Genomic DNA, 27,702 nt, shown 5'->3' on the forward strand with positions numbered 1-27,702 from the left:
CAAAAAGGGCTATTACAATAGTTATCGTATAGAAGTAGAAGAGGTGAACAAAAAAAGGCAGAACAAAAGCCCTATTCCAAAATATTAGAGAAATTAAAGGGACATTTAAACCACGTGTAGGGATGCTGAATAATCAACAGGGAAACACATTGACAGACCAAGATGAAATTAAAGGAAGATGGAAGCAATACACTGAAGAACAATATAAAAAAGATGCAAGGATGACAGATTCATTCATGGAGGAACTGTATGATGAAGAACCAGAAATTTTAGAATGTGAGGTGAAAGCTGTTCTTAAATACTTGGAAGAAACAAATCACCAGGAATAGATGGCATGCCAATAGAGTTTCTACAAGGTAATCAGACTGAATCTGTCCACATTTTAACAAACATTTGTCAAAAAATATGGAAAACTAAACAGACTGGAAGGGTCCAATATATATCCCAATTCCAAAGACAGGGGATCCCAGGGAATGCAGTAATTATCAAACTATTGCCTTAATATCCCATGCAAGTAAAGTAATGCTCAAGATTCTACAACATATGGAGTGAGAAATGCCCAATCTCCAGGCTGGATTTAGAAAAGGAAGAGGTACCAGACATCATATCGCAAACATACGTTGGATAATGGAATGGACCAAGGAATTTCAGAAGAAAATCACGCTGTGTTTTATAGATTACAGTAAAGCCTTTGATTGTGTAGATCATGAAAAACTATGGAATGCTTTAAAAGAAATGGGGGTGTCACAGCATCTGATTCTCCTGATGCGCAACCTATACTCTGGACAAGAGGCTAGTGTAAGGACAGAATATGGAGAAACCGACTGGTTCCAATTCGAAAGGGTGTGAGACAGGGGTGTATTTTATCACCCTATTTGTTTAATCTATATACAGAACATATCATACAGAAAGCGGGATTAGACCAAGATGAAGGAGGTGTGCAAATTGGAGGGAGAAATATCAATTTAAGATATGCAGATGATACCATACTACTCGCAGAAACCGGTAATGATTTGAAACAAATGCTGTTGAAAGTTAAAGAGGAAAGCACAAAAGCAGGACTACAACTGAACGTCAAGAAGACTAAAGTAATGACAACAGAAGATTTATGTAACTTTACAGTTGACAATGAGGACATTGAACTTGTCAAGGATTATCAATACCTCGGCACAGTCATTAACCAAAATGGAGACAATAGTCAAGAAATCGGAAGAAAGCTAGGACTAGGGAGGACAGCTATGAGAGAACTAGAAAAGGGTCTCAAATGCAAAGATGTATCACTGAACACTAAAGTCAGGATCATTCAGACCATGGTATTCCCAATCTATAGGTATGGATGTGAAAGTTGGACAGTGAAAAAAGCAGATAGGAGAAAAATCAACTCATTTGAAATGTGGTGCTGGAGGAGAACTTTGCTCCAAGGACTGCGTAAAAGGCAAATAATTGGGTGTTAGAACAAATTAAACCAGAACTATCACTAGAAGCTAAAATAATGAAACTGAGGTTATCATACTTTGGACACATCATAAGAAGACGTGATTCACTAGAAAAGACAATAATGCTGGGGAAAACAGAAGGGAGTAGAAAAAGAGGAAGGCCAAACAAGAGATGGATTGATTCCATTAAGGAAGCCACAGACCTGAACTTGTAAGATCTGAACAGGGTGGTTTATAATAGATGCTACTGAAGGTCGTTGATTCACAGGATCATCATAAGTCATAATCGATTTGAAGGCACATAACAAATTGTTTATATTCTACTTATCTCTGGCATTTTAAAGAAAAACATAACCCTAATTGTGACTGAACTTTGTAATCCTGTTACAGGTCACCTTTAAAAGGCTTAAAATCTCACTGGACAGCAAATAGAAGCGTACAACAGAAACCCTGGCTGCTACTATGTATTCTAGTGATCCTTCCCCTTTAGAAAAGCTAATTCTAGGCTTCAGCACCTACATTTTCCTATTTTTAGAGCAGCTACGATTTAGACTAAATGTCTCCCCAACTATGCTGAAGGTCAAGGAGAAAAAGATAGGAAGTCCTGAAAAAAATGAAGGACTTCCAGAAACTAAAGTATGATCAGCATTTCCAAAAATATGTTATAGCAAGCTTTTACACATAGTATTAACTAGGTAATCCGATTATCAGTTCACACTATACATGTGACTATAGCAACCTTCCCTAAAAAAGATACCTTTCACACTATTAAAGGATCTATAAAATCTATTTAAAACTGAATGTGATAAGATTCAGAGGTTTTGCCTTGCCTCTATTAAAGACATTCTGTTACAATTCTTTTTTTTATATTAAAAACCGAGGAAACTCTTTTAAAAAAAAACAAAGTTAATGCATATAAATGTTCTTATTACACTGAATTTTTGTTCTAACAATTAACATGTTATACAAATAATTGTTTATATTCTACTTATCTCTGGCATTTTAAAGAAAAACATACCCCTAATTGTGACTGAACTTTGTAATCCTGCTACAGGTCACCTTTAAAAGGCTGAAAATCTCACTGGACAGCAAATAGAAGCGTACAACAGAAACCCTGGCTGCTACTATGTATTCTAGTGATCCTTCCCCTTTAGAAAATGGACCATTGGTCTCACCTGAAGGGTGATTTTCCTATGAGGACGGACATCACAACGGGTTATAGCTCCACCTATCGTGCGAAGGCAAGAATGTCTTTGAAGTCAAGACTAGGGGCGTCAGGCCCCTCCCACTCTCCAGTTCATTCGCAGCGAGTCTAAGGAGAGATATCTAAAAATACAAGAACAAGGCCAACAGGCCTGGCAGCAGGAAAATAACACAATAGTACCATGCATAGTAACATGACTCCAACATAGCGGTATAACAGAACTAGAAGTCTTGACTTCACTTTTAAATTTAAATATAATAGCGTAACAGTAATATAGGACACATTAGAAAATATATAGTCATCCTCCAACTGGGAGGGTCATGATGTCCGTCCTCATAGGAAAATCACCCTTCAGGTGAGACCAATGGTCCATTTTCCCTATGAGTCCGGCCATCACAACGGGATGTACCCCAGCAGCCCAAACAGGGAGGGACCACCCACGTGTTAATCGTCATTAAGAACCTGTTGCAACACTCGTCTGCCAAAAGAAGCGTCAGCAGAGGCATAGCGATCAATTTTATAATGCCTTATAAATGAATGTGGGGTAGACCAGACTGCAGCCCTACAAATATCGGCAACAGGAGCATTAGTGGCAAAAGCAGCCGAAGTGGCAGCTGACCTGGTAGAATGAGCCGTTATACTAGCTGGAACTGACAGCTTCAGAGACTCATATGCTAAAGTAATACATGCCCTTAACCAACGGGATAAGGTAGGATTGGAAACTTTATGCCCCATAGACCTTGGATGAAAGGATACAAACAGAGACTCAGTTTGTCGTATATCCTGGGTCCTAGACAGGTAGGTCTTGAGAGCCCTCCGGACATCCAACGAATGCCAAGCCTTCTCGAGAGGATGGGTAGGATTCGGGCAAAAGGAAGGCAGAACAATGTCCTGGTTGCAATGGAACACTGAATCAACCTTGGGACGGAAGGAAGGATCAGTCTTCAGTACAACAGAGTCCGTATGGAAGACGCAGAGATGGCGAGCGGAAGACAATGCGCCCAACTCCGAAACTCGTCTAGCAGATGTGATTGCGATCAGGAACAAGACCTTGAAGGACAGTATACGAAGAGGCACAGTCCTGATGGGTTCAAACGGAGGGCGTTGCAAAGCCTGCAGAACCTTCGGCAAACTCCATGAGGGAAACCGATGGACAACAGCCGGAGAGCGTAGGGCGACTCCCCTCAAAAAACGTTTGATGAACGGATGTGAGGAAATATGATCTCCAGGAGAGGACACTGAGAGAATGGATGACAGAGTGGACGCATGTCGACGTAGAGTGTTAGGTCGAAGTCCCATCATAAAGCCGCTATGGAGAAATTGCAGCACCTGATGCACAGTGGCTTGGGATGGATCATGGTGGTGGGACTGACACCACTTGGCGAAAGCCACCCAGGTATGTTGATAAATACGGGTGGTAGATGGTCTTCTCGAGGCCAAAATAATATCAATCACAGCGTCAGACAGTCCAGCTGACCTCAAATGTCCCCGTTCAAATGCCACGCTGTTAGATTGAACCAAGTAGGGTCCTGGTGCAGTACTGGACCCTGGGATAGAAGGTCTGGCCTTACTGGAAGTGTCCAAGGATCCATCATTGACATTGCCAGAAGATCTGAGAACCACAGTCGGCGTGGCCAAAATGGTGCTATCAGAACCAGCTGTGCCCTTTTGGTTCGCGCCTTCCTCAAGGTTTTGGCTAACAATGGTATGGGAGGAAAGGCGTACAATAGACCGTCTGGCCACGGTGTTGTCAGAGCATCCACTGCTTCTGCTGTTGAGTCCAGGTATCGGGCAAAGTACCTGGGAAGCTGGCAATTGCGACTGGAGGCAAACAGGTCGACTGATAGGGCGCCGAACCGACACTGGAGACGATGGAAAATAGCTGGATGAAGTTTCCATTCTCCCGGAAAGACCTGTTGTCTGCTGAGCCAGTCTGCTGTCACATTCCAAATCCCTCTGAGGTGCTCTGCTTTCAGGGATTGTAGATGTTGTTCTGCCCAGACAAAGATGAGGGAGGCTAAGTCCTGCAGAGGACGAGACCTGGTGCCCCCCTGTCTGTTCAAATGTGATTTTACACACGTGTTGTCTGTTCGAATGAGCACATCATGCAAAGGGAACAGAGACTGAAAATGACATAGAGCTAAGTGGACAGCCTTTAGTTCCAGCCAGTTGATGCTTTGGGATTGCTCTGTGTTGGACCAAACCCCCTGAACGTACTGGGAGTTGCAGTGGGCTCCCCAACCTATGAGGCTGGCATCTGTGGTTACAATGGTTCTGCGGGGTTCTCTGAACGACGTGCCCATGGAGAGGTGTTGAACCTTGGTCCACCAGCGGAAGGAGAGGCGCAGTGCGGGGCTCAAGCGAACTTTGCGATGGTTGGAGCTGGCAATGTCTTTTTGAAAAGGCAACAGAATCCATTGAAGGGGCCGAGTGTGGGCTCGAGCCCATGGCACAATGTGGATTGTAGATATAAACATCCCGAGCGCTCTGGCGAGAAGCATGACGTCTGCGGATGTTTGTTGCATCAGGGACCTTGCGATGCTTGTGATGGCAGTGATGCGATCTGGAGCCAAGAAGACCATTGCCTGCAGGGTGTCCAACATTGCCCCTAGATGTAGTAGGCGTTGGGTTGGTTGGAGATGGCTTTTGTCGAAGTTGACAAGCCAGCCGTAGGCCTGCAAAACATTGAGGGTGATCATTAAATGATGATGAGCCAGATCCTCCGACTAGGCCCGTATTAGCAAATCATCCAAATATGGGTAGATATGAACCCCTTGGGTCCGGAGGTAAGCCACTAGGATGAGTAGCACCTTGGTAAACACTCTTGGAGCAGAGGAGAGGCCGAATGGCATCGCTCTATATTGAAAATGCTGGTGGCCAAAAGCAAATCGAAGAAACTTTCTGTGGGCTATGCAAATGGGCACATGGAGATACGCTTCCTTAAGGTCGATAGAAGCCAGGAAGTCTCCTTCATGCAGACTCTCGGTAATGGAGTGGAGTGATTCCATTTTGAACCTGCGATATGTTACAAAACGGTTGACAAACTTGAGGTCCAATACCGCCCTCCATGATAAATCTCGTTTTGGCACAGCAAATAGGAGGGAGTACACCCCTTCCGCCCTCTCAGTTGTGGGAACTGGCTCTATCGCCGCTATGTCCAAGAGGTGGTGTATAGCTGTCTGCATAATGTTGTGCCTGGCTGGTGCCCTTGGGCAAGGGGACGGATGGAATCTGTCTGATGGGGTTGCCCAGAACTCTATGGCATAGCCATAACTGAAAAGGTCCCTGATCCAGGAGACCGTAGTAAGCGCAGCCATCGATCTCCAAAATTAAGTAATCTGCCACCTATGGGGAGGGCGTTATGACTACTTGCGTAGGCGAGGGCCTCCCTTATATGAGGACGATGAGTTGCCCCTGCGCCCTTGGTACTGACCTCTGCCCTGGAAGCGTCGGTTCCAGGAGCCCCTGAATGCGTCGGGGTCATATGGTCTGAAGTCGCGGCCTCGTCCTCCTGGCCGCGTTCCTCGAAAGGGCTGGTTAGAACGGAAGGAAGGGAATCGCCTGAAAGGCCTGTGGTTGCTGTTCTTGACTGTGGCCAGAACCGGTTTGTGGGCGTCTTTTGGATCAACCAGCACTGCCTTTAGAGCTTCCTCGCCGAAGAGTAGAGATCCGGAGTAAGGAGCCCTGGACAGATTCAATCTGGCCGCTGAATCAGCTTGCCAGTGGCGAAGCCAGAGGGTGCGACGTGCGACTATTTGAGCCGTCATGGCTCGTGCCCCTAATTGAGTGGCATCCAGAGTGGCATCGGCCACAAAAGCTGCTGTCTTGCGCAATTTCAATAGTGCTCTTCTGAGGGTGACAGGATCAGGGTTAGCATCCTCTAGAAGGTCATCCAGCCACATCATAGATGCTCTGGAGAAGATGGAGGCTGAAGCGGAGGCACGCATGGCTAGGGCAGTGGCCTCGTGATTCTTGCGGAGGGCGAAGTCTATTTGTCGCTCAGTAGTGTCTTTTAGGTGGGATTCCCCTTCCCTGGGCAAAAGCGATCGTGAAACGAGGCGAGCGATTGGTTCATCTATGCCAGGGACATCTAACTTGGTGGCAAAGTCCAGGGCTAGGGCGTAAAGTCTGTCAGCCAGGTTCTTGAAGCGTCGAGCTTTGAGTGGATGGGCCCATTCTTCAGAGGCTAATTTGGTAATTAGGTCCGGCACCGGGATGTAGTGTTCAGTAGGTGCAGGGGATTTGAGAACCTTGGCCCCTTTGATAGCTGGGGCGGGCGAAGTTGAAGGCGCAGTTTGGAGACCAAGGGTATTAACTACCCTGCGTGCTAGCGGCTGATAGTCTGAGGTATTAAACAAGCGATACGATGTATCCTCCTCATGATCTGAATAGTCGCTCCAGTCGTCTCCTTCAACATGGTCAGTGAAGGTTGACTCCGCCGCATACGAGGCTTCGTCCGTACATCTGCCTCTGGCTACATCAAAGGGATCTGGTGAACCGGAAGAATGAGCTTCATGGCACGCACGTTGGACCATGTTAAGTGGAGGTATGGCAGGAACTTGTGGTAGTGACTGCATTTGGGTGAAAAGTGCCAGCATGGCTTGAAGTTGGGAGAGGAAATCAGGAGACAGCTGCAGACCGGATGTGGCAGATGTATGTGCCTGAGGAACTATTGGAACAGATGTCTGGGGCGGTAAAACAGAGGGAGGTTCGTTAGGCGAACACGGGGGAAAGCCAACAAACTCTTCCTCGCCAGAGGCAGCAGCAGGGGAATGGAGAATATCGCTTATGTGTGCCTGTGCTGTGGTGGTGGTTGGCACAGAGACATAACGTGGGCGCTTTGGTTTACTATGGCTGGAAAGATGTTTTGTCTTAGCCAGTGCTTTGGTATGTCTGGTCTTAGTCGTGTTAGGATGTTGTGGCTTGGCTGATTGTGGCATGCCTGGCTGATCTGGCACCATATGGGTTGATGGCGACATGCCTGGCTGTTCTGCCATCTTATATTAACTTGGGTGCAGTACACTGCCACGGAGGGGGCAGAATGTAAAGACCCGAACTGGCACAGCGTACTACCACGGAGGGGGTAGGATACACTGGCAGATGGCGAAGTGCACTGCCACAGAGGGGGCAGAATGCACTGAGATATCAGCATTAATATAATATAGGCTGTTTTAGAGTTGGTACACTCAGATTAGTGCTGTAGGCTGGGTTTCAGGTTTGGTTCACGACCTCAGAGGGGGCAGGACCAATATAAATCAGATTTAGTACAAATCAGCCACTAAGAGTAAAGCTCCAGCCTTGATAATACCATCCAGCCACTAGGATAAAGGCTCCAGCCTTGAGAATACAATCCAGCCACTAGTATTAAAGCTCCAGCCTTGATAAAATAATCCAGCCCACTAGGATTGGAGCTCCAGCCTTGATAATATAATCCAGCCACTAGAATTACAGCCACAGTAAAATAGTGTGAAAATCAGCCCTGTGTAAGTCTGTCTGCAGCACGTATACAACACACATACGGATAGATAGCCTGCAAGGGAGGTATCCAATGGTTAATAAGGGTAACAAAAAAGGCGGGAAATTTGAATTCCAAAAGTGGCGCCCGGAAAAAAAGAGTGGGAAAAAATGACGGAGAGAGAAGAAGCAATGGCGGCCGTCTGGAAGCGAACTGGGGGAAGTTCTGCCCAGCGCTGTCTCGCCGGAGGAACCGCGGGGCCGAAAACCGCACTAGCGGCTCTAAAAAACCCCCAGGAGGGAACAGTGCAGTAAGGGAAAAGCGGCAGCTGCCACAGAGAGAGCCGCCGTCGCCGTCTGCAAAGCCCTTCGCAGTGGGAAATTAAAGCCACGTAGCGAGGGTGAGCTGAGGTAACGGAACTAATGGAGTAGCCGCAGCCACAGGTTAAAGGGGGAGAAAAACGGACTCGGGCAGGCTAAATCGGGTGACGGGGGAACGGCGGGAGCTGCAGCCACAAGCTCCCGCTGAGATCGGAAGAGCCGCAGCCGCGGCAACAAAGCCGGGGGGGGAAGCTCAACAACTATCAAAAACAAAGAGAACCGCAGCCGCGGTCTCTGAGGTAGCCCCCAGACACTGGATGCAACAGAGCCGGGGGGGGATCTCAAAAACGGCCAAAAACAAGAGAACCGCAGCCGCGGTCTCAGAGGGAGCCCCCAGTCAAGGAAGGAAAGAAAATCAAAATGAATAGCTCAGGGTTGGGAAAATAGCGAAGAGAGCCGCAGCCGCGGTCTCTGTGGGGACCCTAAGTGAGCTACACACAAAACAGAAAAAAGGATTTGAAGGCAAAAACACAAACAAATATGAGAGACTTAGCTCAATGCTATGCTATAATTCCAATCTTGTTCGTACGAAGGCAAGAATGAACTGGAGAGTGGGAGGGGCCTGACGCCCCTAGTCTTGACTTCAAAGACATTCTTGCCTTCGCACGATAGGTGGAGCTATAACCCGTTGTGATGGCCGGACTCATAGGGAAAAGCTAATTCTAGGCTTCAGCACCTACATTTTCCTATTTTTAGAGCAGCTACGATTTAGACTAAATGTCTCCCCAACTATGCTGAAGGTCAAGGAGAAAAAGATAGGAAGTCTTGAAAAAAATGAAGGACTTCCAGAAACTAAAGTATGATCAGCATTTCCAAAAATATGTTATAGCAAGCTTTTACACATAGTATTAACTAGGTAATCCGATTATCAGTTCACACTATACATGTGACTATAGCAACCTTCCCTAAAAAAGATACCTTTCACACTATTAAAGGATCTATAAAATCTATTTAAAACTGAATGTGATAAGATTCAGAGGTTTTGCCTTGCCTCTATTAAAGACATTCTGTTACAATTCTTTTTTTTATATTAAAAACCGAGGAAACCCTTTTAAAAAAAAACAAAGTTAATGCATATAAATGTTCTTATTACACTGAATTTTTGTTCTAACAATTAACATGTTATACAAATAACTATGCAAATAATTAATGCTTTCTTCCAGAACTGTTCAGAATAAAATTAATAATTGAAACAAATCAACTGTTCTTGAGATTATTACCTTTATGAGTTTAATCGTAATTATAAGAAGTTAGAGTGACTGCAGGGATATCTGCTTATTCTTTGCCAATCATTATATAAGCATTTTGTGCTTACCTTTCGTGGCTGAAAATCATACTTCACACAATGCTGAAAACCTTTGCCTTTTGACTTCAGTGATGTGACTATTAAGCAGTTGCCAACAAAATGAGCAGAATACCCAACACCTTTGCTAGTGCGAAAACTGAAATAACAAGAGCATGTTTTTTAAAAATTCTGAGAAAGTTACTTTGATCTAGCAAAAACACATGACATATTTAATTGCATCTACTTTAGATAAAAGGTTAGAGATATAACTGACCATTCATGCACTATAATCAATACTCACTCCACTCAAGATAATCACAGTAAAATCTTCCAAACGGCTGATTGTTGCTTAAGTTATTTACAACAATGGCCAAATCCAGGAACTTAAAATAATGGGGGGAAATTGTATAGAGCTTGTTGCCACTATCTTCACAATACAATATGACTTCTTTTCCAATGCTTTATGCAGCTTCTAACTTAATGTTGTTAAGCAGTATGTTATGCTTGTCCTTGTAGCCAATTCTGACCTACACCAATGTCATTCCCTTTTTGCAGATCATGAAGGGAAGCTAAGGTTCAGTGACTTGTCAGTTACAAACCTTGTCAGTCCATGGCAGTGAAGGCATGTGAACCCACATGACCCTGTTCCAACACTTTGCCAATACTTTAGAAATATATATCCAGGTCCTTCACAACAGAGAGTTTCTGACTGTGTTTGCTCTGAAACCATCACATTTGTTAAAAATATATTTTGGAATATTTCAAACCAAGAAAGTCTGCGTGAACAAATTTAAGGCCTTTCCCATCTTACGTGGTTGTATTTATTATGACTACTACCAAGTTAAAATTATAAGCAACTATTCAGAACATCAGATTTAACACTGCCTATTATTTCTACCAAGATCCTCCGTGGCGCAGAGTGGTAAGCGGCGGTAATGCAGCCGAAGCTCTGCTCACGGCCGGAGTTCGATTCCAACGGAAGGAGGAAGGAGGATCTCCGGTAAAAGGGGTCGAGGTCCATTCAGCCTTCCATCCATCCGTGGTCGGTAAAATGAGTACCTGGCATATGCTGGGGGGTAAAGAAAGGCCGGGGAAGGAACTGGCAATCCCACCCCATATATACGGTCCACCTAGCAAACATCGCAAGACATCACCCTAAGAGTCGGAAACGATTTGCACTATAAGTGCGGGGACACCTTTACCTTTTATTATTTCTACCTTTCTAAAAGGAGCCATAAGTAGAGGAGCAACAGCTTATCTGCCTACTTTTCCTATTTATAAGAACTCCAGAAAGTCTTCTTGCTTCTATGTGGAGATTCACGGAGGTGCAGGAGGCCGCAGGAAGGAGAAGTTGCATGAGTGGAAACTCTCTTGTATAACATTGGATGCCTAATGTACTGGGCTTCAAATGAAAAAAAACATGCTCTGCAAATTCAGCAAACATATACATAAATGTGCAATTAGATATGCCGCTCCGCTCGCCCATGCACAGCCTGGATGGGCGGAGCATAACTGCGACTGGGGGCAACGCCGCAGTCACCATCTTTAAGGTGGGAAGCGTCGTGCATCGCACGCGATATGCAAGCACGATGTGCAGCATGGGAGGGGTGGAGCGTCAGGGGCTTATTTAAGCCCGTACCGCCCCTACTATTGCTCCTCTTGGCACACCACGGCCGATCGAGGAAGACGGAGCGACATGGGACAAGGAGAGTGATGGCTGCTGCCGCAGGCCATTTTGGAGAAGTGGCGGTGATGGTGGCATCTGAGTGGGCCTCATTTGCGAGGCCGGTGTTGTGTTTGTCCCCTCAGGTGGGGGCCGGTGCCACACACAAACGGCACCAGAGTTAAGCAACACACATGCGGCGATGGGACGCTCCTCAGCGGCGGGCGATCTGTGGCTCATAGGAGGGTTGAGGCAGGCTGGAGTAGCCACCCCCCCCTTGGCTGTGACAGCACTTAGGGATGTTTCGGCGTGGCACCGCATGTGAGGCAGGGCCCACAGCAATGGGATGCAGGCATAGCCCACCCCCAGCAAGTGGCAGCTTTGGGTGGGGGGTGCTGAGGCCTTTTGGGTTGTGGGCCTGGCACACCCAATGGGGTGCAGGCTTTTATCAGGATCCCAACCCAGTGAGTGGTTGATTAACGGAGGTGGCAATTAGGCCTCTTGGGCTGCAGGCCTAGCACCCCCCTTTTTTCTAGCTTAAATTCTCTCTAAGCAAAAATGTGCAATTAAATTTTACAAATGGGAATACTGTTATATACAAAAAAAAGGTTTCCAAACTTCTTCAGTACTTCTTAGACTGAGTTAATTTGTAGCAAAATTCTGTTTAAGTTAAGCAATTAATTATGGAGAACTATTTGAAAAATAATTTGCTAGATTTATATGAGTTGCAGCTCCAAGTAACCATTTAGAATATCAAGTTCTGCCACTTCTGATCACATAACCAATTGAGCTTTGGGAGGATATTCCTTCATGTTAGATTTTGCTCCTTTGAATGGAAGCAGAAATATGTCCTCTGTTCACCTCAAAAGATGCTGCAGAAAACTGACATTACGCTTTGATTTATTTCCAGACATTGAAACAATCTCACTCCAGGAAATGCAGCAAAATCTCTAATTAAATCAATTGTCAACCTGTGAAGAATTGCAGCATGTCAAAACAAGAATCATCCAAAAAACACCAATGCTAAGAACTTCTTCACATACAACATTTTCCCTGCATATAGTCACATGAAAATTATGCAAGTGTCGTTTAGGCTGGACAGCTAGAGTAATTTTCAAAAATATATGATCATGGGTTTATGCTTTTCTCATGTTGCAAAAATGCCCAATGATGAGCAGTCCAGATTTCTGAGTTTCTTTGCTTGTTTGTGTTTGTTTGTTTGTTGTATTTATATTCCGCCCCATAGCCGAAGCTCTCTGGTTGAACCATCTTGCCTTAAAATTGGTAAACAAATGTCCTCTACATCAAAGGCAATGGGAGACATAACCTATACAGTGCCTCGTGAAAGTAATCAGACCCCTTACCAATGCCCTCATATTACTAAATTACAAATGGTACATTGTAATTTTGTTCTGTATGATATTTTATTTTGAAACATTGAAACTCAATTACTGTAAGGTGACATTGGTTTTATGTTGGGAAATGTTTGTAAGAAACATAAAAAACTGAAACATGTTGCTTGCGTAAGTATTCAACCCACACATATTAACATTTGGTAATGCCACCTTTCACTGTAATAACAGCTTTAAGTCTTTTGGGGTAGGTATATACCAGCTTTGCATACAGCGTCAGAGGGATTTGGGTCCATTCTTCTTTACAGATTCATTCCAGGTTGTTCAGGTTGGTTGGATGTCACTAGTGGACTGCAATTTTCAAAGAGTGCCACAGATTCTCAATGGGATTGAGATCAGGACTTTGACTGGGCCACTTTAGGACATTCACCTTTTTGTTCTTGAGCCATTCCAATGTTGCTTTGGCCTTGTGCTTGGGATAATTGTCCTGCTGAAAAGTGAATTTCCTCCCAAGCTTCAGTCTTTTAGTGGACTGAAGCTGGTTCTCTTGCAGTATTTCCCTGTATTTTGCTCCATCCCTTCTTCCTTCAATTTTAACAAGATGCCCAGTCCCTGCTGATCAGAAGCATCCCCACAGCATGATGCTGCCACCGCACTTCACTGTAGGGATGGTGTGTCTTGAGGCATGAGCAGTGTTAAGTTTGCGCCACACATAGCTCTTTTGAGTTGCGGCCAACAAGCTCTATCTTGGTCTCATCTGACCACAAAACCTTTTCCCACATCGCAGCTGGGGCACTCTCACATTTTCTCATAAACTCCACATGAGCTTTCAGATGGTACTTTTTGAGTAACTTCTTTCTTGCCACCCTCCCATACAGGCCAGTGTTATGCAGAGCTCTTGATATGGTTGACTGCTGCATCATTACTCCACTCCCAGCCACTGAACTCTGTAGCTCCTTCCAAGTGATTGTTGGCCTCTCTGTGGCTTCTCTCACAAGTCTCCTTCTTGTTCGAATGCTGAATTTTGAGGGACGGCCTTTTCTTGGCAGTGCCTGGGTGGTGTGATGCAGCTTCCACTTTCTGATTATTGATCCAACTGTGCTCACTGGGATATCCAAACACTTGGATATTATTTTGTACCCTTTTCCTAATCCATGCATTTATATTACATTATCTCTCACTTCTGTAGAATGCTCTTTGGTCTTCATTTCCCTTCAGATCCACAGCGTGACCAATGAGCCTTCAACAGTGGGGTTTTTATCCTGACAACGTGACAGCAACTTTAATGGTTCACAGGTGGAGGCCAACAATGAGGTAATTGTGTCCTCGATAGGACGATTTATTTCATCTGTGTAAACTGGGAGCTTCCACAGCACAGGGATTGAATACTTATGCAAGTAACATGTTTCAATTTTGTATGTTTCTTATAAACATTTCCCAACATACAAAATAAAATATCATACAGAACAAAATTACAACGTACCATTTGTAATTCAGTAATATGACAGCATTGGTCAGGGGTCTGATTAATTTTGTAAGGCACTGTATCTAACCCATGAACATATCTTTCTGGTTACTTATAAGTGAAATTTCACTACCACCATTATTTTTAAACATTTACATAGCACCAAAATGCTGAGCGCTATTTACAGCATAGAAGCAATACTGACGCTCCCCAGAAGACTTACAATGCAAGCAAGATCAGAAGAAGAGAGAAAAGAGTTGAAAAAAGAGAGGCAAGGGTTGAATAGCAGAAAGCACAGAAAAAGTAGGACTATAGTAGTCAACTAACACTTCGATTCTTGAAGGAGAGAAGAAAAAAATATAAGAACCAGGATGACACAAGATGTAAACAGAAGAAGTAAACTAAAAAACTATGAAATTGGAGAGATGATTTTTCAAAACAAACAGTCCTGTGGCTAAAGATGTAAAATTTTTGGAAATTTTGAAGCAACGGGAAAAAACTCCTTTTTTCCAGAAAAAAATGAAAAAATGCAATGTTAGCACTTTTTACACATTGAAATACACTTTGTTACTTCAGGAACATCAAATGTAATTATGTACAAGTTGGTTTGGCATAAAAGTATCACATTTGGTATATTAAAAGTACATTTTATTCAAACAATTATTAGAAATTGAATTTACTTTTTTAAATTTTTACTTTTTTTTATAACAAATGGATCTACAAGATCCTGAACTGTAAGGAACAGCCAAACTGTACGGAACCTCTTTTGTTTTGCCAGTTTATGAGGAGCAGGCAAAAAACAATTAAAAAAAACAGAAGAAACCATTAACGTTAATAACAAAGAAAATTATTTATGTCTCCGCTAGTCCTCCACAGTGTCAAGCAGACGTAAGGCATCCATTCCCATAAAAAGCACTGAGAAAAGGGGGGGACCAAGATTCAATGAAACATTTGATTCATTATGCTAAAATAAAATATTCCATAATCCATTTTTTCTTCATTGTTTTCAATTTTTCCAATATTTCAGAAAAAAACAAAAAAGGCTTCAGAAAAAAATGGGAAAAAACCATTTTTTTCTGAATTTTTCTGGGGGTTTTCCAGGCCTTCACATTTCTACCTGTGGCACCCTAAAGATCACAACGGATTTGTTAGTCTCTAAGGTGCCATGTATCTTTCTGGGGTGGTTTTTTTTTTTTTTGCTTTAACAAACGTAACAAGAAACTTAACACAGCAACCCCCTGAAGTTCTTCAGAACTCCTCCTGTATCAGCCAACTTCCACATCTCTGCCAAAGCCTAACCACAAGCTGCTTCTGTAGGTCAGTTGCCCACTTGACTGAATCACAGTGTGGAAACCCTATTGGTGACAACAGCCACATACTTTTTAGTACTGAATAAAAAAGGAAGACTAATGATCCTTAAAACAACTGAGACCCAAATTGCCCTTTCTCAGGACCTCATCATATATTACACTGCAACAACTATGTGTGGTATAGCGAGTCTACATTTGTCAGAGGGCCAGAGGCTACTGCTAAACTAAAGTTCCTAGCAGACATACCTGTACAACATACACATATCTGCAAGCCTGTTTTACATATATGTATGAAGTATTTTTCAAGTACACCTTAATTCTTTTTTTTTAAGTAACTGAATGTGAGAGTACTGCTTTTCTTTATCAGAGCAAGCCACTTCACCAATCACAATTACTACGCCAAAAGTGTTCATTTTATATAATCTTGTGCACTGGTCCTTAAAAAAAGATCAGGTGAAAATTTGGATGGACAAAATTTAAGTCTCATTTACTTATCATTAAGGTTTTTTCTTTCAAATACAGAAAACTTTTAAAGAAGCTTATGTAGGTTAACAACAACAAAAATAATACTGAAATTGAATGTTAATTCCCAACACCAGTCCAGAAGCCATAAGTGTATTTTGATACAAAAGTTGTTTCCTGCACAGGTGAAAGGCACAAAGGATATCACACATATGGAACATGAAGTGAAATATGGACTATATCTACATTTCTCAACTTTTGATTACAATTTTATTTTCTTTATGTGTGCGACAGCAGCCAGATTTTTAATACAGCTTGATTAAAATGTTGTAAGTTCAGTGGAGGTCATATAAAATTATGTGCAATCAGCCCACATACCACCAGTTGACCATTGCTGATCTAAGTAATAAATTCAAGTTCATATCACTTCATTAAATATTAAAAATGAACTCATTAAAACTTTAATTTTAAAAACTGAGCCAGGCTAAGAATAGATTGATTTTACTTACCAATAAAGATATGGTTTATCCTTGTCTACATTAATATTGTTCAACGGATCCATGCGAAACCAGGTGTTAAGCGTAAACCCATTCTGATAAGGCCACTTGGCAATAGGAGGCAATGCAATTGCCTATATAAAAATCGTAAAAAAGAAACATGTATTGTGCTAGAATGCTAAATTACATTTTTAGACAATGAAATTATTTGTAATCTCATTACAAGCAGCTTTGCATATCCCACCCTGTAATGTCACCATAATACTAGGATAGTGAGGTCGAGGAGACAACAGGACTTTAAAACTCCTCAGTTAACGGATTAGTCAGTGCTTAACTTTTTCTACTTCCTACCTCACTCTTTTCACCAGGAAAAATATATATTAATATCTGCAAAGTAAATTTACCCAGTAGTTAGGGATTTGTTTTTATGAATTTCAAAGTTTTAATTTTAATTTAATTTTAATTTCGGAAATACATATATTGTTTAAAACTTACTGCAGCACTGCAGCCTGGGAAGTTGAAAAAAGTGTCAGGACCATGTCTCTGTGGCATCTGATTAAGGACTGACAAGAGCTTCACTGCATGTCTAGGCTGTCAAAAACAACACAATTGTGGAACTGTAAAATATTACCATTTGATAATGACAATCCTTGCAACATATTAGCTACTGGCAAGTTTTCCAACAAGGCTCGAAATTAAATTTGGAGTAGTTGTAAAAAAAATAATCTTTAAAATAAAGCTAAACTTTTAAATACACAAAACTAAAATAAATCATAAACATATTTGCATCAGATACAGCTTACCCAGATTCCATTTTCACCACGAAGCATGCTGAACAAAAGCTTCAGCTCCTTGACAGTGATGCTGTAGCTGGCAAGAACCCCCAACATATCAACGAGAAGATCTTCAAAGAAAAATAGTATTACTCCAATGCTTGTTCAAATTTTTGTCAAGCTGGATTTCAAAACTAAAATTTCTGAATGCTAGGTTACCCACATCTCAACACCACATTCTCCTGCAAAAATGCATAGCTTCCATTACATACTATTGATAAAGTGATCCTCCTTTTAAATGCTTAAAAACAACAAAGCAAGACATTTGCTGGAATGCACTCTTATCTGGTTTCTGTTTCTATATGTTATTCACTACTTTGGGGAGCACCAAGCAGAAAACAATTTATTTATAAATCTTTATTCATATCCCTTAAGAAACAAAAGGTGTATGAAGCTGGAAGCTTCTTTTTCCTTCCTTTCCTGTGAATACTGATGGCCAAACTAATCTAGACATTACACTAAATGTGTGTCGGCTGCCCCAAACCAACGCATTTACTTTTCCCCATTCTACCTAAACATCTGGTAGAGACGTGGGAAGCCTGACAACCCCCCAAGCCTCAATATACAGCCCTCAGATCTTTCCCGAGGCCACACTCCTCACCAGCCTACTCTGCACCCTCCTGGAGTACTTTTACTTCGCTGGAAGGTGTCCTTGAACTATAATAATGACTCTTGCTTACCTGGATGGAGGATAGAGAGATGCATGTGAGAGTATGTACAAACATGACTTTTGCCTGGCTAGAATGCAGCCTACTGTATAAAGGTAAGAGCTGTATCCACTGTTCCCCGTACTTTTGCATCTAAACCCACACATTTTTTGCCTCTGGCCCCACCCATCACTGGGGGCAGGCAGTCCCCAGAACCTTTCCCATAAGGAAGCCTAGTCCTTGAGCTGAAAAGCATTCCCCACCCCATAGCAACTTACTTTCTGTCATGCTGTCTCAATGGTCTGGATTTTCTTTTTTTTAAATCATTTTTATATTTAATAATGGTGTAAAATTAATAAACATACATAACCAAAACATCATATATACATAACCAAAACATCATATATAAATCATCCCCCATTCTGGTCTGGATTTTATCACCTCCACTTCACACCATTGAGGGGGTGGTGGACATGGGATATAATAACATCGCACCACAAATTTAGTCTATTTGAAATAATTTTAGGGGAAACAGCAAACTCAACATGTAGCTGCTATTTTTTTATTAGCCACAGAAGACATTGTTGGCCGTTAGCTGCCATTTACCTGCACAGTGCAGAGGCAAACCTTGTCTACTGCTCATGGTTTCTTTGCAGACACACAAACCACTAGCCCAGGTTCAGATGACATGACAAGCCAGAATCTGGCTTGCCTTGCCCCCAACATGGCAGCAGCACAAGTGGGATAACAGAGGCACAGGTACTTTTGAAGACCATGTACTAGCATCACAGGGTGTTTTAAACTATGAATGCAGGGCTGGGGAACCTGTGGCCGTCTAGATGTTGTTGGACTCCAGTTCCCATGAGCCCCTGCCAACATAGATTATGGTCAGGGAAGATGGGAGTTGTAGTCCAAGAACAGCTGGAAACTCACAGGTTCCCTAGCCCTGGTTTAACGTGACATGTGAAACTGGGCCTCTTTCTCATTTCCTTTGTTAACTACAAGAAGTGCCGCTAAAGGTTTTATTAGCATTTTGTGATAAACACAGGTTTTAGTTCAATAGTCTACCTGTCAAATCTGCATTGCTTCAACTGAGAAATATGAATTCTTCACTACATTTCCTGGTTTAAAGGTACAAACAGATACACATGAGTTGAGTAGTATAGAAACTCAGGCTGCAATCCAGTATCCACTTTCCTGGAAATAAGCCCACTGACCTTCTGAGCAGACATGTGAAAGATTGCACTGTTAGTTATAATATTTCACACAATATAAGTCACAATAAATGACTAATTTTTAAGTAAAATGGTTGTGATTATTGGGTCACACAACAAATGGCTTTCACATATGCAAGAAAGCTATTTAGGACCATAGCTCGCAGAAATTAGCTGAGGCTTTCTAAAAGTGTGGAACCAGCTATGCAACTTGAAGAGGACATGTGAAAAATTTGTCCACTTCTCATAATATTGTATTCGGGACTAGCAAATACAAAGTAGCTCATCACACAACATCAATTCATTAATGATTTTGTTTGCTGTAAACCGCCCAGAGAGCTTCGGCTATGGGGCAGTATATACATAGATGATGGATGGATGGATGGATGGACGGACGGACGGACGGACGGACGGACGGATAGATGATGTGTGATGAGCTACTGGCTGCCCCAGCACATGGTAACGGCCAAGGGCTAATATAGTTTTAAAATGCAGTGTGACAAACTGGTGGAAGAGAGGTCAGGGGGTATTAGTCAAAGTATTTCAATGGATCTTCCAGATTAAGAAGTGGTATTCATCTGACTACTTGAAACTGAGGGAACATGGGAGGCTGTGGGCTTCCAAAAAGCATATGGCAAGCCACTATGGAAACTGTTGGGTTCTTCACCTGATTCAACAGGGCTGCAATACAAAAGGCCACCATAATTGTTTCCTTAGTTGGGTGGTGACATGACCCAACTGTGAGTGCTGCTGGATGCAGCTTTATATCCAGGTGGCAGCTGTGGCCAGGAGTGCCTTTGTTGGCTGAGGCTGATATACCAATCAAAGGCACTGTTTCTTAGGAAGGTCAAACCTGAGCACATGTGCCTTAGTTACAAGGCTGGATTACCATAATACACTCTATGTGGAGTGCCTCTGAAGTTTTCAGATGCTTCATCTCATCCACAATGCAGCAGCAATGTGAGTGGCTGCATGCCCATGGAACTCTCTTAAACCTATCCTGCAATTTCTGCACTGACTGTTCATTTGCTTTCAGGCACAATCTAAAGCATTGGTGATCACCTTTAAAGCCCAGAATGGCTTGTGCACAGGATACATGAGACATCACCTCCTTTCATATTATCCTGCCTAAGATCAGAAGGAGAGGCCCTTCCCTGTGCCCCACCTAGGGTGAAAGCACGGTTGATGACAAAAAGGGCCCTTTAAATGTCTGTACCCACACTGTAGAACACTTTGCCCTGTGAAGCATGAATGGCACCCTCTCTGGCTGTCTTCTATCAGCTGGTTAAAACATTTTTATTCTAGCAGGCTTTTAACTATTAAGATAATTTTGATCAATATCCGCTGTTGTTGCATTTAAATATATTTTATTTATTCTCTATTCTGTGTATTGTTAATTGTTGTATTTTGTACTTTAATATATTTTAATTATATTATATTGTGACTAAACTCTTGTTCTTCACTCTGAATAGATACTGCAACAGCAGGATAGACACTTCTATATGAATTAAATAAGCCACCCATCAAAGAACCATATATGTTGGAAAATACCCTACAGGTCAAGTGGTCTAGGTCATGTAGTCTAACTCACTGATTAAGATGGGCAATGTGATGTGCAGTAGGCATGCTACCACCTGCTTATCTTCTCCCACTTCTATACTATGCACTGGCCCACAGAGAGACATCAGCTCCTTCATCAAGTACAACAGGATATGTAGAGTTACACAGAAAAAGTCATATTTCAATGAGAGACCAGTTTGAAGAAACACAGCTATTTATTTCTGACTCAACTCATTCAGTTACCAATTTTGAACTTAAGTTATGTAAACGTATTAGCCTTTATGGTGTATATATAGAAATCTTATACCGACCCAAAATGTTTTAACACTCTACTACTACACCTCAAAACAATCTTCACTAGAAATGGTTATGCATGTATGAAGGAAGGGGGGGAATAGGGATAGCAGTGTGCAGTCAATTAGAGAGAGCATTATGCATGCCAAAGTATATATAAATGCCCTCCACAAGGAAACTAACAGAAAAACTCACTTGCATGTATGAATGTAAAAACAGAATAACAAGCATGTTCACATACTAATCGAAGTACAAACTGATTTTATCAATGTTTATAAGGAAAGGGAAAGAAAGAACTTGAAAAGGAATATTATTATTACTATTATTTATATTGGTGAGGTTGTTTTTGTTTATTGGTTTTTATTTTTAGCTATGGAAGTTTACTCTAAAAGATTTGAGAATTCTTATAAAGACAAACTTCCAAAAAGTCTAACTTGACAAATCTTCCCTCCAATTAAATACAAATACAAACTTCTAGAGTTACACTTTCAAGATGCTGAGGTTCCTCAAATATCTTTTTTTAATAGGAACTTGACGGTTATATCAGAATTAGTTGGATTCTATAATCCAACTTTTTTTAAAGAACACACTATTTCACTAATTGCAAAACATGGCAAATATAATGTAATCAATTTGTTAAATGACTAAGACAGTTTTTTCTTACATCTAGTTCCATCTGTCCCCAACAAATTCAGACAATATATTTTAGTTGTAATTAAGCACTGTATTTGCAGTGTTCAAAGATATTTAGATTTTATTCATCAATCTGGTAGTTTATACCTGCAATCATATCATCCACAGTACTCATCTTCAGCAGCACTTGTTCAATTAAACCAACGTCTGTGCTGGTCTGTAAATTGCGGACACTTTTACGAAGGATGGCAGTGAACATACTCCAGATCTCTGCTTGACATGTTACATCACAGTGCTCTAAAAGTTCTGACATGCATGTTATACTTTCTGCATCTTGAATTATAAAGTTCATCTCTAGATCGAATTCTCCACCAACCAGCTGAAAACAAACACACACAAAAAGAGAAAATTATTTATTTACTTAGTATGCAGTTTCAAGAAGATTCAGGCAAACTACCTAAGTCACTCTTAATATTCACTAAACACTTTGTGATCTGTGAAAATTAGCTTTCTTTTGCTAGGGCTGCATCTGAGGTTTCCTTCTTCTGCAGGCATTCTGAAAATGAACACAGAGATGCAGCCAGAACATGACAACAGTTTGTAGCTTTGCTGTGTTACAATCCATGCTGTGGTCTGATGAGAATGAAAGCACTCTTATGTTATATTAACATGTTCACAAAAAAACATTTTAAAATCATAGGTTGTAGCCAATGCTGCAGCTGCGCGACCAGAACAGGCTACTGTCACTCACACAATACATTCTCTTTCCTCCCTGTGCACCCTCACAATCTGCTCCAGAAAGTTGGGGGGCCTTCTGGAGCAGATTTGGGGGTACATGGGGGAGCAGTAGAGGAAATCCCATTGAATAAGATAAACTCTTAATGTTGTATCCAGTGTATGCCAGACTACAGTCAAGCGCAATGGGGTCTTCCTTCCCCGCTGATTCTGCCAAGACCATTCCTTTGGCTGTGGTTTCACTAGTAGGTAGAGCCAGTGTGGTGCAATGGTTAGATTATTGGACTGTGGCCTGGGAGACCAAGGTTCAAATCCCTACTCAGCCATGAAGCTCACTGGGTGATCTTGGACCAATCACTGTCTCTCAGCCTAACCTATCTCACAAGGTTTTTGTGAGGATAAAATGGAGAGGGGAGAACCATGTATATCACTTTAAGCTCTTTGGAGGAAAACTGGTATATAAATGTAATAAATAAATAAAGTGTGTGTGCTGATACATTTATATTGCAGGGACTGAGGGACACAGAGAAAAATGCCAGTTTTAAACAATGACAGAGGTTTTAGTAGAGTGAGCAGGGGTCTGAATACAGTGAGAAGGGAGTTGGGAAAGCCTGTTGTGTTAGCTTCTGTGTTGTACTCATCTCTGCTATTTCTCCTTGTTAAAACTTTAAAAAACACCCTCAATATTCCTCCCTTCTCAATCTATTCAGACCTCTCTCATTGTTTTAAACCACCACTTTTCCCGTCAGTGGGCTCCCTTCACATTCCCATGCCATTGCCACTGCTGTTGTGCAACCTGCCTTCTCTTTTGCTCCCTTATCCCACCGATTTCATGATAAACCAGGATTGTGATAAGGCACTACAAATCCCCCAATAGGGGCTCCATGATGACACTCATACATTTTTATTCATGATCACTGTCTTCCAAAGCTTTACTCCCAACTTAAGGATGGAAAATGGAATATCGGTGGACAGCAAAAGAGGTTTAAAGATGTTCTTAAAGTGAATCTAAAAGAGCATCAAGAACTGGGAAGTCCTGGCTCATGAACGTCCCAAATGGAGGTTGGCTATTATCAAAGGTGCTATGGACTTCGAAGAAGCACGAATACAGGGCGAACGGGACAAACGAGCTAAGCGGAAGGCACGTCAAACAAATCCTCATCGTGACCATCTTCCATCTGGAAACCTATGTCCTCACATGTGGGAGGCTGTGTGGATCCAGAATTGGCCTCCACAGTCACTTATGGACCCGCTATTAAAGACCTTATCTTGGAAGACAATCTTACTCGGCCACGAGTATTCGCCAATGAATGAATGACATTTTTATGATATGTAAAAAAGAGTTTCGTATCTGAAAAACTCATAGCTATCTTTCTGCAACAGTCAACTTTGATGAATCGTTGGGAGAGAATCTTATGCCTTCCTTGGTATTTGAAGTTGGAAATTATATTAATCCACATCTACATATCACTCAGTCTCTCTATTAAAGGAATTGCATGAAGATTGCAGAGGTCTGTGAAGGAGGAGAACTGGTGCAAGTCTGGTGCATGTTGCAGGATTATTCTGTATCATTAATTTTTAAAAATGAATTATACAGCCACGAGAGTGGCTATATACTATTGCCAGTGTGGATTTTTCAAATTGTGCAATGTTAAATCGAAAATACCCCCATGCCATTCTGATCCTTCCCATAAGCTCATTTCAAAACAAAACCTTACAAAACTTATAGTCCTGAACTCAGAAACACTTGTTTAACAACCCTGGAAATTTTCATGCCAATACACAAAACAGTCAGAGAGAGTCTAAAAAGAGAGAAAAAAACCTCAGAGCCCTTTTGGACTTTTTTCTCTTAGTTCTCATAATCTGTTGAAATTCATTAAAATTCAGCCATGTTCACAGAGTACCTGTAATCCTATTATTGACCTTGCCCCATACTCTGACCTTCATCTTCTGCAGTTTAAAAGTTAAAAAAATTCCTGGCTGATTTTTAATTAATTTAAGAAATGTTGCATTGAACTCAATGATAGTGTCGGGCATGCTCAGAAAGAACCAACTGTCAGTGTTGTAAAAGCCAAACTCACAGCTGCTGGGCTTGGCTAATCAAGGGGCCACACCCACCCACACCAGACTTTGATTTCACTTTAGACAGTCATGGCTTCCCCCAAAGAATCCTGGGAAGTTTAGTTTGTGAAGGGTGCTGAGAGGACACTCCTATTCCACTGAGAGAACTCCAGTGGCCAGAGTGGTTTAACAGTCAGCCACTCTGATTGAAAGTCTGTGAGGGGAACAGGGCGTCTCCTAGCAACTCTCAGCACCCTTCACTAACTACACTTCCCAGGATTCGTTGAGAGAAGTCCTGACAGTCCAAAGTGAAATAAAGGTCTGGTGTGGATGTGACCAGGGACAGCTTTGGTTTAAATTTGGGTAGGAGGCTACATGTACCTGTTGTAGAATAAAAAGGTGGGGGGAATGCTGAAAAGCAATGATACTGTTCACAATGTTTTCCTTTTGGAAAGGAAAGGGGATTCCCCTCTGCCCAGTGCCCGTCCACCCAATATCCTACCCTACTCTCCTCCTACCCTCCCCCAGGTCAGTGTTGGACTACGACCTGGGAGACCAGGGTTCGAATCCCCACACAGCCATGAAGCTCACTGGGTGACCTGGGGCTGGTCACTGCCTCTCAGCCTCAGAGGAAGGCAATGGTAAAACCACATCTGAATACCATTTACCATGAAAACCCTATTCATAAAGTCGCCATAAGTTGGGTCAACTTAAAGGCAGTCCATGTCCATTTTCAAACATGATTGCACAAACATAAATGCCACTGAACTCAAAAAGTATGCAAATGATCAAACCCACCCTCCCTTCCTCTCCCTCTTGCCCCTTCCCCTTCCTTTGCCCCTCCCTCCCTATCCCCCTCCCCTTCCAATCCCCTCCTTCCCCCTCCCCTTCCCCTTCCCCCTCCTCCTCCCCCATGGTCAGTTTTACCTATCCTAACCATGATTGCCCAGGAGTAAATCCCACTGAACTCAATAAGCATGCAAATGATCAGACCTGCCTTTCCCCTCTCCTCTTCCTCCTCACCTGCCCACTCCAGCCCTCCCCCCTCCCCCAGACAGTTTCACCTATCCTAAGCATGATTGCAGGGGAGTAAATCCCACTGAACTCAATAAGCATGCAAATAATCAATCCATTCTCAGCAAACTTGCACAGGATCTCATTTCTTACCTGTCGGATTAAAAAGCAGAGAAATTCACTAATAGGCAAGCTACACAGAAGTGGATTGGAGTGTGAGAGACCAACCCAAATTGCATTTTGACAAATTTGTAGGGCAGTCCAATATCTCAGAGAGGAGGTCAGGTCTCCTGGTCCCCTGGTGCATTCATTATAGCTGCCCAATTTCCCAGCTTTTTAAAGTGTGACAGAAATATCTGTGGGCTATAGGTATGTTCTTAAACCGTGACGTTTTTTGCCTATTAGTGAATTAATTTAGTAATAACCATGAAATATTATCTTTTAACGAAAATGATAATTTATTTCCTCCTCCTTTTGTAGTTGGATACCCTGAGAATTATAGTAAGACTTGATTCAGTTGCCTTCCCACAAAGCAAATGCATGTACATCAGCACATCTGCATAGTGAATGTCACAATCAGAGGCAGTCTATTCACTTACATGCAGTCCCTTCACTTCCACTTTGCTCCCTCCTTTATGCAGATAAGAGAACAAACCAGGAAGCCACTGTTAACCATCACTTCTTGTTACATCTAACCAGGAACTAGGGTTAATGGCATCCAAACGAACCAGGATACAAGGCCATGGTTTAAGGCTATCATGAACTCTGCCTATTTTAAAAGTCATTAACCATATTTTCCAGTTCAGATACAATGACAATTTAGGGTTAACTGCACCTTTCTGGCTTGGTTCTCCACTGCTATGATAGAAGGAGCAAAGGACTGTGCATGGGTGCCCAGCTCATACATTCAAACCATGTCAGCATTGGTCTATAGATAAATTTGGTATTGCCATAACGCCAACAGTCACATTAGTTATCTTTAAAAATATTTCTACTCACACTCCCAATTATGGTATAAAACAGATTTAAGTAAGTCTGATAATGTACACAACACATTTTGTATACAGTGAAATACTGAACAACATAGTGCTGGCATGAAAACAAGTTCATGTGTATGCATAATGTGCAATTAGCCCTTTTAGTTCAATGAATGCTATTTTCACTGGCTTAATACAAAGAAGAAAAAAACATTTCTACTACCTTAGGTTAATAATCCATCAAACCCAACATTCTACCTTTAACAGGCAGAACCACTTCAGAAGATGTTCACATTTTTAAGCATAATCAATTCACGAATTGTTTACTTCTCAGCAGGCATTAACTTCTTCAGAAGTGGCCTTTAAAATTGCTCTCGAATGAGTTGTGGATTCTAACCGAGTTAAGGTTATTTATATATGAGGCAATTTATGGCAAAATCTCAGCAAGTACTTCATTCTTGGTGAAAGCTTGCTATTCCAAAATAAAGGCACCATACCATGTTATTGACCTTTAAAAGAAATTAAAACTTTAAGTAAAGCACATCACATACTAACCAGCTTTTTTCTAGTTATTGCATGTATGCTCTCCTCTGAAACAGAATCAACTCCTACATTTTATTTTATTATTTCCAATACTATTCAAATATCTGTTAAAATTATGGTCTGGGCATATCTCTGTGTTAGTCTATAAAAGCTGTGAATTTCTTCATTACTTCTAATCAGGATTTCCATCAGATGCTTTCATATTACACATATTAAGTCCAAACAAAAAGATTTCTATGCACCTCACAAACATTCATGTTTTAGCATTCAACAACAGTTGCAAATAGTCTCCCCATTCTTAAGCTAGAGAGGCACGCTGATATCTTTACATATAAACCGCAGGCTATTTTTAAAAAAAATCCATTATGTGCACCACAGATATGAGATAATGGAACAATTGCATATGGAAATTTGACAGATATTCATAATTTAGCAAAACCGCTTCATGTTAAATGCCGAAATTTACAGGACCAATAATTAGTGCTAAGAGTTTACATTATTTCTTTAATTAGCTGCCTGCTTTTAACCTATTAAATAAAAATAAAATGCATACTGCAAGAGTCAATGAAGGTAGCTTTTTGTATAACTTTAAGGAAAAATAGTGTCATCCTACAAAAGATACATTTACAATTAAGCAAACAGCACAAATGTTATTTTTCAGTTATACCAAAGGGATAGAACA

At 41.8% G+C, this 27,702-nt stretch overlaps 1 protein-coding gene across 1 annotated transcript in view; it reads right to left on the reverse strand.

Moving 5' to 3' along the window:
- The window catches only part of NBEA (neurobeachin), a 318,923-nt gene that overhangs the window by 232,727 nt on the left and 58,494 nt on the right, over positions 1–27,702 (reverse strand). Inside the window, exons 2-6 of the mRNA XM_061629722.1 lie at positions 21,838–22,069; positions 17,313–17,413; positions 17,005–17,100; positions 16,522–16,643; positions 9,791–9,917 (exon numbers count right to left, since the gene is read on the reverse strand). Coding sequence (XP_061485706.1) covers positions 9,791–9,917; positions 16,522–16,643; positions 17,005–17,100; positions 17,313–17,413; positions 21,838–22,069 — 678 coding nt within the window. The remainder of the gene's footprint in view (positions 1–9,790; positions 9,918–16,521; positions 16,644–17,004; positions 17,101–17,312; positions 17,414–21,837; positions 22,070–27,702) is intronic.

The sequence above is a fragment of the Rhineura floridana genome, chromosome 5 (assembly GCF_030035675.1).
Source record: "Rhineura floridana isolate rRhiFlo1 chromosome 5, rRhiFlo1.hap2, whole genome shotgun sequence".
NCBI lineage: Eukaryota > Metazoa > Chordata > Lepidosauria > Squamata > Rhineuridae > Rhineura > Rhineura floridana.